This window comes from Impatiens glandulifera, chromosome 4 (genome assembly GCF_907164915.1).
Source record: "Impatiens glandulifera chromosome 4, dImpGla2.1, whole genome shotgun sequence".
In the NCBI taxonomy this organism is placed as follows: Eukaryota; Viridiplantae; Streptophyta; class Magnoliopsida; order Ericales; family Balsaminaceae; genus Impatiens; species Impatiens glandulifera.
The window spans coordinates 49,098,045-49,113,119 of record NC_061865.1 but is presented as its reverse complement, the minus strand read 5'-3'; the positions used below and the strand labels follow the sequence as shown (position 1 = coordinate 49,113,119).

The following is a 15,075-nucleotide window of genomic DNA, read 5'->3' as shown; positions in this document are numbered from 1 at the left end:
AGTCATTTCCAAAGTTAAGAAAGCTAAACTAATGCAATATAAACTAACTTTTAATACAAGTTTGAGAAAATAAAATAAACTTCTTTCCTATATTGTCGACTCACAAACTTAAGAAACTGAATTGTGAGTTAAAACTACACATTCAAAAGGTATAAAATTGTGAAAAAAAAATCTGAAATATCATGCTAACAACAATTCCTAGCTAAAATAAAATTGATTTATGGCAATGCACCCAGCATGAAAATTTTGTAGAATACTTCATGCTTTTACAGGCTTTGCCATCATAAATTAGAGTGTTAACCTAGTAGAGAAATTAGTAGTAAAGAAAATAAGTGACAAAAACCAAAAAGGTAATTTTAACCATTAGAAATTATCTGACTACCCAAACAATATTCACCCAGAAACAGCAGCAGCAGCAGAAGCATTCCTATTCACCCCATTCTGTCCACCACCAGTTCCATTCGAGACTCGCTCAACTCGTTGATAAGCTTCTACGTTTCTTCCTGCAGGACCGCCCCTAGATCGACCCGAAAACTCTCCTTGGTTTCGAAAATCACCACGACCTCCATATCCCCTGCCTCCACCATAAGCACCACGACCTCTAAAACCATCGTTTCTAAATCCAGCTCTCCCAGAATTATTGTACTTTCCTCTTCCCCCGCTACTGACTGCGCAAAACAATTAAAAAAATCACCCATTAAGAATATTCTATGGGATTTTCTTTCTTGATTAGACAATTTTTTGCGAAAAGAATTTAAATTTTGTTGATAATGAAAAGGATTTACTAAATTTTTTTAATGAGAAGCTGAGCATATGCCAAGATCTCATTTTCAAACACAAAACTATACATTATAAGTTTCATTGGTTAAAATTTTAGGACTTGCCTCGTGTTGTGGTTTTCTTTTCCTCGACAACTGCTTGACGGTTCCCAATTGGCAGAGGCGATGCCTGCGACAAATGAAATTATGTTATTGAAGTTCATTAATATGAGGAAATCAAAGAAGAAAACAAAATGTCTCAATTCAAATAAGATCAATACAGAACAGTATGATGAAGGCATTCTTTATCGATGAACTCCCTTTATCCCCATTTTATATCATGTGTCTTTTGCAATACCCATTTATATGACAAAAATATCATTCATTCTTAATAAGTAAAAGTTCACATAAGGTAACTACAATACACATTGTCACAGGGACTCTGTTAAAATAAATCTCTACTTAAAAGCAATCAAGGAAAGACACCTTTTCTGTCAGAATACGCGTCAGAATTTGGATTCATTTACAAAATCATTTGGAAATTGAACTAAGTCTAAATATATTTTGTTGTTCTCATCTGAATCTAAAAAGATACACAAACATGAAGTGTTTCCAAATGGTTCCATTTGGAAACACTTTTTATTTCTCTTTCTATATCCAGATAATCCATAAACATAAATAAATTTATGTATTTTTTCTGACTTGTACAAATATATATATTCTGCTTCCAAATGGGGCAATAAATTACATCACAACAACAAAATAACCTGTTACAGATAAATTTAAATACAAAATATGAAATGGATGATATGCTTACGTCGATTGCATTATTCATAGAAACCATTGATTCAAATTCAACAAAGCCAAAGCAGAATCCTTGAAGCTGGACAAAGCATATATACAAAGATCTGAATAGGGATGGCAAGAAAATGCTTAAAAAAATTGAAGTTGACTACAAGCTAAAACAGACCTTGTTGCTTCTGACTTGAATACCATCATGCTTAATTGGACCAAACCTTTTGAACTCCTCCTCAAGCATGAAGAGAGTCGCATTTAGAGGTAAATTCCTTACGTATATGGAGTGCCCTTCAACTTCAACACCTAAGATATCAACAATATAATCATGATTTGTAAATAATTATAGATAATGATAATCATCTCCAGCAAAACAACAGTATTGACAAGTCAAATCTATGTTTTCATTCCATTGAATGATGATAGATACCTTCTTCTTGGACATTATTGCTGTTGGCAGCGTTGTCAATTGTGGGCACCGTCGCTTCTGGTACAGGAGAAGGTTTCGCGGGAGAAGGTTTTACAGGAGTAGGTGATTCCTTAGTAGTATTTGAAGGAACCGAATGCACTTTATTTGTTGCAACACGAGCTGGGGTCACATTTTTAGTAACTCTCGATACCTTAACCTACATAAGGATAAGTCAAATCAAGGTTAGAAGCTGAAATCACATTTCACTATATTTCATGGAGCCTATTTGTAAAATAGTATTTGGTCACAATCTCATGACTATATTATATTACGGGATCCAGATTATATTGTGTTTTTTTGCTTCATTTAGTATACACACCCAAATTACAGTGTCATTTTTTGTTTCATTTAGTATGAAAATGTTTTTTTCTCGATTAGTTTTTTATCATGGTCAGATTATTTTCTAGATCATTGTATTTTTTTTTTGCAAACATAACAAATGTAGATTTTTCAGATCATGAGCAGCATGATTTTTCTTTATAACAAAACAGCTTAATTCAAACATTAACTATTCAACAAAACAAAACAAAACAAAAAGCCTTTAAAGGATACTACTATGTAGGTTTAACTCACAATTGATGCATATGACTTTTTCTCTTCTTGAGCTGCAGAGAGGTCTGAATCAATTGCTAAATCACTTTCATTCTGACTTAAATGTGTTTGAGGTTCCTCTTCAATAACAGATCCAGCATCATCATGATCAGAAGGATCATAAACCTCTGCCTCACTAATTCTATCATCATTCACAAGTCCATCAGGTTCTACACCTGGATGGTCTTCCACAGGAATGGGGTCTAACAAAATTAAAGAATAAAAGGAAAAAGAATTAAAACAGATGGAAAAGAAGTTTAATTATGCGTGAAGGGAAAAGGAAATGAAAGAACCTTGATTTGGGGTCAAAGGAACTTTGATAGCATTGTCATCCATACTGCTAACAGGCATAGGATAAGTTTCGATCTGTTCATCATCCTCAACATACCTAAAGATATCATTAAGAACAAAATAGCCTTTCTCCTGTGGAGCGAGGAAGAAGCTCTGGGCAAATTTCCTACTAACATTATCCTTTCCCGTCAAGGAACCTGTAACCTGAACAAACACACCATTGTTGTAGGAATCTTGAGCATCAGCATTGTTTATCTCTGCCCTATAGTTGTTACAGTTCAAGGAAATGATCTTCTCATTAATGGCCTGTCCATGGAAAAAGAAAAGGTAAGAATGTATTCATAAGATAATTATGAGCTTAAGTCAGATATTTTGTATTTTAGTAGATCACAACAGATTCAGATAAAAAAATTCCATGGCAAGATGTTTATTGATTTTTGTGGAGCAACAGACTCATGCTACTCCTACTTCCTTTAACAGGTATTTTTGTTTTGGCTAAACTTTTAACAGGTAATTAAGGATAAGGGGAATTTAAATCTTCAGTCAAGTCAAAACCACTGAAAAGAAATACAAATAAAAAAAGCAACAAAGAAGAGGAGAAATAGGGAACAAGAAGAACAGATATTTGTAATCTCTTTGACCCATTTTATACAAGAGATACCCTCTCGTTTGTATCCCAATTTTATAAAAGAATTTTATTCATATAACATTTTTCCAAACAAATCATATTACTTTTTTCAAATAACCTTACTTCAATAACCTCCAAACTTACCTTTTCAATACAAAGTTGAAGGTCTTTTGGTACACTAATATTTTTACCCACTTCAATTAGTCCTTGTCATAGGTTTATTTGGATTAATTTAATCCAAATAACCCTTTAGTTCATCATTAATCAAATTATTCAAATCATCAACCAAATTACACTAACTTTATTTTTTATAGCATTTTAAATATTAAATTAAAAAGATATTTAGCCATTAAACCCAAATAATCCACTCTTTCATCAAACACGTTTTTTTTTTAAAATCGGTTTATATAATAAATAAAAAAAGTACATCAAACTCTTAATCAGTAGGCAAAACGAAAAGGAAAAAAATTATAAATAGCCCACATGTTGATTCTATGACATGCTTTGCAATATGTTCCAACTCCAATCATCCTACATCTTTCATTTAGTTTACACTAATTTGACCTTACAAACAGTCCTAGATACAAAGGAAGTTAGGCTCGGATAGTTATCGGCCTCCAACAAAGAGGCAGAGTCACAACAGAAACATTATGCATCACCCACATCAATCCATCTGATCAAATGTTGATTCTAAGGCCACACAAAGCAACATGCATGGAATTGATGTATCACTAGTGGGAAAATGTGTGTACCTTCAAATGGTTTCTATTTAGTTAGCCAAAGCTAAAATGAAATAAATAGTCGTGTGGAGAAAGTACCATTGATCTAAATAGTTTCTACCCAGCTTTACGTTGTTAATATTAACTAAAAAGCATACATAGCAACGATTAAGGAAATGGAGAGAGTTCTTTTGAGAGATGTGCCCTGTTCTTAAAAAATCAAAAGATTTTTAAAAGTTCGAGGGAAAAAATGCAACGAATTTGAGCTTGAGGTGCAAATCAAAATCGGAATAAAGTTCTAGAAAAATAAATAAATTAAAAGAAGAGCAGAGAAGCCTACAGACAAAATATAGATTTTGTATCATCCTTTCTTAAGTAACACTTGTACATAAAGGTAGTTTGCATGATGAACAAAGGACAAACTCAAAGTGGTGTAAAACAATACTCAGCCTAACATGCACGGTCAAAAAATAAACCAGACATAAAATCAACTCACTTGAAGGTTTGTTACTGTAGTCATCACACCATTTACATCTGGCCTACTCAAAATACTCGCCTCTTGATAAAAATTAAAAACAAGTTCCGGAGATTGGTGAAGAATATGATAGTACTGATCGACAAAGGCATTTCCAACAACTTGGGCACTCGGAAGAGCAGCAGCATCTTGTGTTGCCATCTGTTTAAAAGACAATATTCAAGCACCCAAAAAATAACCTCAACTATACCATAGACTAAACTAAAGGAGCAGAATAAGAAACATGTTAGAAGTATAGCTTATAGTGATCAGCAAATTTGTCATTGTCAGCAGTGTCTAGAAAGCCAAGAGAACTTCTTCTTAAACAACCATATGGAAATTAGACAAAGACAGCTTATATTTAAAAGATGAAATATTGATATAAAATAAGCACATTTTTGTTGTGCATACAGAAAAGAGTAATAAACATTTACTTCCTATAGAAACTACAACTTCCATTTGATTTCTCTGTTCAAAACATGCTATTGGTAACATTATCTTCATATGAACTAAACCCTAAACAAAAGGTAAAGAATTCATTACAAATTACAACAAACCATTAAAAATCAAATATAGAAAACCCTGAAATCAAAAACAAATATATCTCAAAGTGACTCATCAGTTGCAATATTAGCTAGCTTTCAACTGATGAAACAAAGGTTAACTAACATGGGTATATGTCTTTCAACTCATCTACCATTCTCAAAGATTGCGGATTTTAAACATGGGTGTAATAGGTCTTTCAGGATAAACATCCATCAATAATCACAAAGGAATTATCTGTTCCATCACAATTCACAACATGTATATATATACATGAAGCACAAACCAAGGTTCGGATTTCGAATCAATCAATCAATCAATGTAAAAGGAAGGAAAAAGAAGAGACTAACAATGGCCGAAACTAACAATGGTTGATCAATACAGCGAAAAGAAGAGCCGATACGATAGAAGAAAAAAAGGGTACCTGTGATCAAGTGATTGTAGGGTTCTACAGAAGAAACAAATGGGTATATGTATAAAGAAAGAATGCGATCGGTGATCTTCACAAAATCGCAACAATGGACAGGGCAGAGCACCAGAGAGAGCGAAAAGAAGAGAACACAAAGCTCAGTACCGCAAAAGGTGACTCCTTTTTATTTCTTTTTTGCTTATAAAATCAATATTATGAAGACTCGGCAACTAAACGGGTTCACGAACTTTAAGGGGGTAAAACTCGAATCTTTACTGAACTAGCTAAGATTAAGGCTGTGTTTTGAAATTCAATTTTAATTAGGGTTCTTATTAATTTGTTATATTGTGTATTACCATGATAAATATTTAATTTTATTTAAATAATTATTTTCTTAATTAAGGAGAACTAATTTACCATTCGCTTCAACTCAAAATGTTTTAAATGAAATTGAACTCGTAATCTATTTAATTAGATTATTTATTTTGTATAGTACAAACAAACCGCTAAAACTAACTTTTAAAATTTGATGATTTTATGATTATAAAATAATTTAAATTATTAAATAAATTAAAATATTATATTTTAAAATTAGGATTATATGTTGTACGATTTTATGATTTTACTAATTTATAAATAATATTAATTTTATAATATTATATAAAGAAAATATAATTTTATATTTATATATTTTAAAAGAAAAATTTATTTATTCAAATAAATTATATAATTAATTTTATAACTATAATATATTTTAATTAATTAAATATATATAAATTAATAATATATAACTAATATTTTTTAAAAATAAATTCTTACTATTTTATATATTATATTTTATATAGGTAAACTCTCCATTTTAAATATTTATAACGGGTCAATTTTTTTATATAAACTCTTAAATTTATGAACTTAAATCTATTGAACTGTTTTAAATAAAATTTTATTTTAACTGTTTTGATTTAAAATAAATCAATATTTGTTTGTTAAAATTTTAAAAAAATAATAATAATTTATTCACATCACAAATTTTGAATTAGTTTGAAAAGTTTAACAAATTAATTAGGTCTATCATAAACTTACTGTACAAAAATAAATATTTTTATAAATTTGATAAGAAAAATTAATTTATTTCTCATTTTAATAAATTAAAAAAAAGGGTAATTTTAATGTTATTCTTAATATAAATGAAGTGTACTTTAAATAAGAGATAAAATAGGAAAATTAGGTAAAAAGATATACATGAATGAATTTCTCTCTAAAAATTCATCATTTTCGTTTAAAAAATTAGGGGTTATTTGATATGACGAATAAAATCAAACATTTTTTTTAATATTTTTATTAATTAAACTAATTAATTTATTAAATAAAATATTAATACCCTTAAATATTTCTTTCAATAATTCAGCTTTATAGTATAAAATTAAACAAGATTATTTAAATAATTCAGTTTTATAGTATAAAATTAAACAAGATTATTTCATTAAATAATTCAATAGATTGTTTAAATAAGTTAATTCGAACCAATATTATATTATTGATAATATATTTTTTTAAATAATATTGTTTGTGAGAAGTATAATATTTTCATATTTGTAAAATGTTATAGAATTATTTTTTGATATTTTACATATTATTTGATATTTTAATTGATGAAAAAATAATTGGTTGATGTAAGCTTAAAATATTTAAATAAATGAATTGAATCAAAATAACTCACACCAAACAACAAGTTCTATCTATAATCCATAATATGTGGATAAATAAATTATTTGGATTAAATAATAAAATACCCTTCATAATTTTATATATATTCTAAATAAAAGAAAGAAGAGTTAGTTTAATATTTTAACATTAAATTACTTCATAATTACTATTAAAATAACATCAAATTACTATTTAAAATTAGTAATAGTCTCATTCATAACTAGTGGTTATGGATAAGATCTCTGATTTCATCCTATCCTATGATTGTTTTATGATTGCCTTTTTTAAAAATTTTTTATTTTGTAGACATTTTTGTTAGAGAGTCACTATCTCACCTATAGTACTAGCTAGTTTTTTCTTTCTCCTTTTTTTTTTAAGTTTTATTTATTTATTTAGTTTCATCCCAACTAAATGTAAAACTTTATTAAAAAAGTATTTATATACAAGTTATACATAAGTTGTAATATATTTTTTAAATGAAGAAAATGCTCAAAACAATATATAATCATTATAAATATATAATCATTATATTGAGTAATACAAAATAATAAATATCATATCCAACTAAACACAAACACGAACAATGAGTTATGCATCATTTTGTTTGAACAGTCGTTTTCCAACTATAAATTTTGTACGTTTCTCTTTTAGTATATGATTTTTTTTTTGTCTATTGCTCTTCTAAAAACGTTTTATTTGAACCTCAACATGTGTTTTTGGAGCGTTCAGATTGTATGTAATAATCAAATTATTCGGAGTAACAAACTCAATTTCATCAATCTTTGCAAGTTCGTCAATAATTTGAGTTTTTAATTAATTGAATTATTTTAATATATATATTTTTAATTTAAAATTAAAATTTTATAAAAATTAATAACTAAATAAATTAAATGATTAAATAAAAATTTTGATAGGAAGAAATTAAATAAAAACCCAAAAAGTGAGTCTCATCTTTTGCCTTATTGTTGTCTTTTAGTTTCCTTAATTAATAGTTAGTATTGGTTGTCTTATACCTTCTCTTAGGGCTGGTTTGAGTAATTGAGTTTTTTGGTTTTATTTGGATTTTTCTCCAAAAACTCATGTTTGATGAAATTAAAAGAAAAATCAGTTTAAAAATTTAATCAAAATATTCCAATCAAATATGCCTAATTAATATTAACTTTTATTAATATAAAATAAAATATTTAAATAAAGAATAATTTTTATATTTAAATTGATAAAATGATTGATGAGATATATGATATAATTATTGTGATTTAACTTGTTTTTATTGCAGTATCTAAAAATGAATGAAACACGTTTTTTTTGTTATTGTGTACTAGTATGTTTTTTTATTAATTCAATAACATCAAGATTTAGAATGAAGATACGTGTTTTTATCATTTTTAATTTTTTGAAGTATAAAATATTGTCCAACAAATTAAATTTTTTAAATTTAATTTTCACTAAAAATATTTTAACTTAAAATAAGAAATTATGACTACGATTTCATTTTAACTTTCCAACAAATATAAAAATTATAATAACTAATATATAAAAGCTATTTGAATTTATTTACTTTCAACATTATTTATAAGATTCTTATCTCCTAAAAACATTTATTTACTTTAATATAAAATAGTAATTATATAATTTATATTTGGTTTATATTTTAATTTACTCCCAAAAAAATCATGATCATTATCTATAAAAAGAAATAAAAAAATGTAATAAGTTAGTCCGACTCCCAAAATCATCACCGTTTCAAATTTTCATTTAAAGTGTCTAAGTGAGAATATCGACCCGTCATCTTTTCTCTCTTAGAACATAATCTATATTATATCTTTCACAATATTGATATTAATTCATAAAGATTTGAATAGGAGAAGAATAATTGAATTAGTTATTAGAATAGACTATATTAATTATAATAAATTAGTTTATATTATATATATTTGTTATTAAAAATAAAAATATTATATCACTCTATATACATTAAAAATGTGCATAATGAACAAATTCACATAAATAACAGAATTATAAAACTATTATTTTAACTATTTCTGATATTTGTTTTGAAATGTTTATGAAGTTAATTAAAAACCTGTTTCCCTTTCTTAAGACATTTCATAAATCTATGGGGTCCTATATTCTTTTTTGTTTTGTTTTTAATAAAAAAAAATTATGTTATGTTGCTATGTTTATATTATTCTCATTTTATAATATTAATTGATTAGTTTAATATATATATATATATATATATATATATTAATTTGATTTTTTTTTCATGGATCTATATTTCTAAAAAATTATAGTTGGAATAATCAAAATTATTTCAGTTTAACTATGAAAACATTCTCATAAATTAATAAAAACAACTTAATGAAAGGACAACAAAACATAATTGCATAACAATATAATACACTTGAGCATTTTCCCCTCCCCTTGGTTACAAAAACAAAATTTGAATCTTCTTGTATTTGGAAAATCATTTGTAGAACTTGTAATTGCCATTGACAACTTAATAATGGACAAATTAACCATTTCTTTCTGGTATGATCCATTAATGGTTAAAAAAATGATTCCACCTATGGGTTATGTTCTTCTTCTAATTAATATAATTATACATCTATCAATAATATTGCTTAATAAAATAACTATACATATATATAATTCATTATTTATATAAAACTATTGGTGGTTCACCTGTGTAATAAGGTCTGAAGATTAATTTCTTTCTGGTATCATCATTAATGAGCTTATATTTAAAAGCATAAAAATAAAACAAAATGTATAACCATTTTAATGTCATAGAGATAGATCTACACATATCAAATAACACTAATTATATATTTCTTTTGAAAGCACTATATTATAACCAAATCTATCTATTTATTCTCCCAATGAATCATTTGGTGTATACTTAGTTGCATGAATTAAGAATGAGTGAGTAATGAGTATGTCCTATATTTTATGCACAATTTTCTTTTAAAATGTTAAAAATTATATTAATAACTAAGATAATATGAAACTCATACCATCTCATTGAAAATATACATAAAAATGTGTTAACGCGAAAAAAGTGAGAAAATAAAATAAAGATTAGAAAAACATAACAAAAAAACCCTCCAGACTTTCAAACTAGGTCTAAATCTTCAACAAATCAAACTTTACAAAAGGAAATAATTTCAAAAGGATTTCGAGATAAAGTCGATATTGAACAAACATTTCATGCCATAACATTCCTAATATTTTGTAGATCAAGCCTCATTATATTTATAAAATGACAAATATAAAGCTTTTATATATATAGTACATTTAATTGTATATAATCAATATTAAGCACACTTACTTCAATGCATCTTGTATAAACACATATTCCAAGGCACACACAAATGAAAGCATATATATATATAAGCACACTTACTAATTCAAGAATCAGTACTGCTTGTGCTTCCATGGCTGATCTATTGCATTTGTGGGCGAAGATTGAACATTGAAGAAAGTGGATTCATCGAAGAGAGGCTCGTCACAACTTGAAGATTGTTCTGAATCATCTGTTTGTGTTTTCTATTTTCATTCTCTGGCCGAGGTCCAATAGTGGAAGAATATTGGTTCTGAGCCAATACCTGTTGGCCAGCATAGGCGGCGCCTTCTGCTTGCGAGACAACTCCATGTCTCACAAATGGGAAGAACTCCCAATTCAAATAAGGATTGCTTGGAATTATGACATTGTTTGGAAAGATAGGAATGGCGAAATTGATGTTATTAGTGTAATTTTCATTAACACCTCCTCCTTGTTGGTTTAAAATTGTGTACTCATTCTTTTCGCTCGACATGCGGCTATCTTGTTCAAGATTTGGTCTCTTAGATGTGTCTTGATTTGTGTGTGTTTGGTTCAAATCGAATGAGGAATGATAAGATGGAGGATGACATACATTCAACTCATGAGAAATCGAGTTTGAAGAAAAAGGTGGGAAATGAAGTGGTGGAAGATTATCGATTTCGTGTTTAGTTTCTTCAAGCAACCAATCTATAACTTTGCTAGGTTGATTAAGGTTTAGCCTCTCTTGAAGATTGTATAATTGAAGAGCTGTGGGCACAGATAACCTAATTCTCCTATCTCTTAAACCTCTTATTGTACTTACCTTGCTATGTCTATCTTTTGATCCAGATAAGGGTGAAGCATGAACAATCCTTGGATTCCTACAAGAAGACCATCGTCTTGAACTCGATGAACGTTTGTTGGATTGACCATTCATTTGATTTTCAAGTTTCGGATGAAGACCATTTTCTTTTGAAGACATATTCATCTCTTCAAAAGTGAATTGTAGAGCTGCGGAAACAACAAAATAATTCTTTCTAAAGCATAGAGAAACATGTTTCAACTATTACATATTTGTGAATTTCAAGAACATATGAACTCACCAATAAGTGGACAATTAGAAGATGTGATATGAAGCCTTCAAAGTCCCTTTTAGTTCATTCTTGGTGAACTTCTTTAGATCATATACCGACATCTTTTACTATCAAAACCTTATTCATTTCCTCGAACTACCATGTTGAGCTAGTTCCGATAATGGAAAAGATGCAAGAATTTGTCTCTCATAATGTCTCATATAGAAACACAATTCAAGAAGAAGATAAGGTGTGGTATCAGCCACGTGTCAATTTTATGTGATATTTTTTCACAATTTCATATTATTTAGAGCACTTATAGTTTGCACATGATCATAGTACTATAGAGTGAAAATATGGAGTTCTTTGGTCATATCATATATAAATTCTCATAACTTTAGTTTACATTTACAGAAGTTTGACTTAAAATTATTGGTGTGGGACCAATCACCAACTCATCAAACAATTAGAAAATTGCAACAAATTACTCAAAGATGAATACTAATTACTATTTATGGGATCAAATTATGTTTTCATACAATTTAAATACTATATGTTTAATAGAACTGTCAATGTGATTACAATCACAAAAATAAATATATGATCTTTATTTTTTTTGGTACCTAAGAAAAAGTACCAAATAACAATGGAATTAATTTAAAAAAAAAACAGATACCAACTAATAAGACATGACTTAGCGACGACTCTTCTTTTCGTTAGTTGACCATGAATAAACTTATGCCAATATAACCCTTAATTGAGATTTTCATAAGATTATTTGAAAATAACTCTAAATAAATTTATAGACGTGGTTGAGTATCTTTAAGAAGTAGTCAATTTATTTTAAACAAAGTTAAAAACATTATATCTCAATATCAATTTAAGAAAAATATACATTTTCACACTTCCATAATATATATATATTATTATTATTATTATTATTATTATTTGAATTTAGAAAACTAACATGATTTCATGATCATGATCCCACTATAACTTAAAAAGTTATAGAAAATCGAACTCTTATTTTTATTAAAAAAATATATTTGAATATAATATTTTCCAAAACATAAATAGCACACCGAAACAAATAAAAGCATCGTTATGTTAGTTTTTTTAGATAAATCACATTATCATAATCACCATTTGATTAAACTAGATTCAAACGCGATTTAGTGGCATAACCCTTTTCAATCTCATCAATAAGAGGCAAATTAATCTATTTATAATATATATTTTTTTACGAAATCTCACTTATCTAATTACATTGTGTTTCTCCGCAAATATTTCAAATCTCTATTAGATAAGTACAATATAGAAAGAATGTATAGGGTTAGTTGATTTATCTTATGAATAGTATATGGTACACATAATCGAGTATAGCATTATAAGATATATGTTTAATATATATTTTTTCCAAAGTAGATATATAAACCGACAAAAAAAAGGTAAAAAGGAAGGTGTGATAATAGGTAATTAAAGTATCGATCTGATAATGATCAGAGATGTATATGTAGGGGGAGGACAGCTGCATGTTCATAGATGAGGGACCAAACAAACAGGTCCTTAAAAGCTTCATTTATCTCCTGCAATGGTCCTCAGATCAGGACCACTTGTTGTCAGTAGGATTTGCATGGCTTCATCATCATCGTCCAACTTCAACTTTCAGTCTTCGATCTCTACTGTTTTACCCACGCAACCAAACAAAACCTAACATGTTAACGGTAAAAAATAACAAACCTAAAAAACAAAAATATTTTTTGAGCAAACTACAACCATGATTATCATAAGAATCGATAAGAAGAACATCATGACAGAAGGATCACAATCAAACCTCAAAAAGACTAAACAAATTGACATTACATTTACTCATAAGTGAAGATCGGATGATTGATAACATAATTCACATATCAGAGGCAATACTAGAAACTGAGTTTGAAAAATGTCCCAATAAAGAAGTAACTAGGGCATGACAGATTCGGATGATACAAACCAAAGAACTCAACATTGATTATGACTTTCAATTTGGATGCTTATGAGAATCATGTTCACAGTACTCAAGTTTAGCGAATTGAAAGTGTAGTGAATAACGAAGAGATTATTAAGAAAAGTGGGTGGAAAGGAAAACGTACATATTTATAGCGTCGTTAATCATGTTAAGAGAGGAGCAACGATATAACCTTATAAAGTAGCTTATGCAGAATCTACGGGGTTTATTTTGGTGCATAGATTTTTCGGTTCACATCTCAAAGATATAGATGTTTGGTGATTAAGTGAGTTTGTTTAGTTAGTCTTATTGTACAAATCAGTACTTTTGTTGGTGATGGTTTTATGTATTTTGAATTGTATCTTAATCATATATGTTGAATTAGATTATAACTTCTATTGATTTTTACCCTTTTTCCTTTTTTTTTGTAAGCTAGGTGTAGTGATCAACTATTTGCTTATTTCCTTAATTTGATTAATACTTTTCATAAAACAACAACATAATTGTGAAATGTACCAAACCCGAGAATTAATGAAAAACGTCTCATCTTAAAAAGAAAAAGAAAAAAAGCAAATTACTTCACATTTATTAACCCTAAATTTTCTCATAATAAAGAAATTGTCATTCCATCACCAAGTTCTTCAATTCCAACAGCCTCGAATTAACTTCAACCCTTATAGATCCATTTTTGGTTGTCCACCCAAAATTTGAACACATCACAATCAGTCAAAAAAGACTCACTTTCCCAGCAAACCTTCACAGCCACTTTCCTACAGAACCACCACTATATGCAACAGGTTTTTCTACTTTGTCCCAAGCCACAAGACAAAACCTAACATCATTATTTCAAATAACCTAATTTTTCATCTAACAAAGTTTTTAACTAAAAACCCATTAATAAAAACCCAAATAAAACAAGCTCAAAAGAGGATATCTTGGTTTCAATTTCTTCTAATTACTAATTTGTTCATTGTCAAATATGAATTAGCTAGCTAGTATCCTATTAATTTGATTTAAATTATAATAAACATGCATGGCCTATTTGAATTTCTTGAAAAGGTAAGTAGAATAATTGGGTGGTGTCAATTTGATGATCAAAAGGGTGAGGCCAGAAAATGACCCATAAGACCATCTCCAACCCAAAAACCCATTCTCAAACTCAAAATGCAGTAAGTGTCCAATCAAACAGTAATTCATCTCCAACCCAAAAACTCATTTTCAAACTCAAAAGAATATTTTTAGAATATTCCCCCTACACACTTTTTCAATTCTACCTATATATTTATC

At 28.1% G+C, this 15,075-nt stretch overlaps 2 protein-coding genes across 2 annotated transcripts; both read right to left on the bottom strand.

The window, feature by feature from the left end:
* Positions 1-210: 210 nt before the first annotated feature.
* On the bottom strand, positions 211-4,931 carry LOC124935306 (nuclear transport factor 2-like). Its single transcript, XM_047475750.1, has 8 exons — positions 4,748-4,931; positions 2,907-3,210; positions 2,596-2,816; positions 1,984-2,179; positions 1,729-1,859; positions 1,576-1,641; positions 885-948; positions 211-668 (listed from the first exon to the last, which is right to left on the bottom strand). The coding sequence occupies exons 1-8, from the start codon at positions 4,925-4,927 to the stop codon at positions 394-396; spliced, it is 1,437 nt and encodes a 478-aa protein (XP_047331706.1). The 5' UTR covers positions 4,928-4,931; the 3' UTR covers positions 211-393.
* A 5,939-nt stretch (positions 4,932-10,870) lies between these two features.
* On the bottom strand, positions 10,871-11,710 carry LOC124935305 (transcription factor TCP13-like). Its single transcript, XM_047475749.1, has one exon. It carries the CDS (start codon positions 11,708-11,710, stop codon positions 10,871-10,873), a length of 840 nt encoding a protein of 279 aa, XP_047331705.1.
* Positions 11,711-15,075: the final 3,365 nt, after the last annotated feature.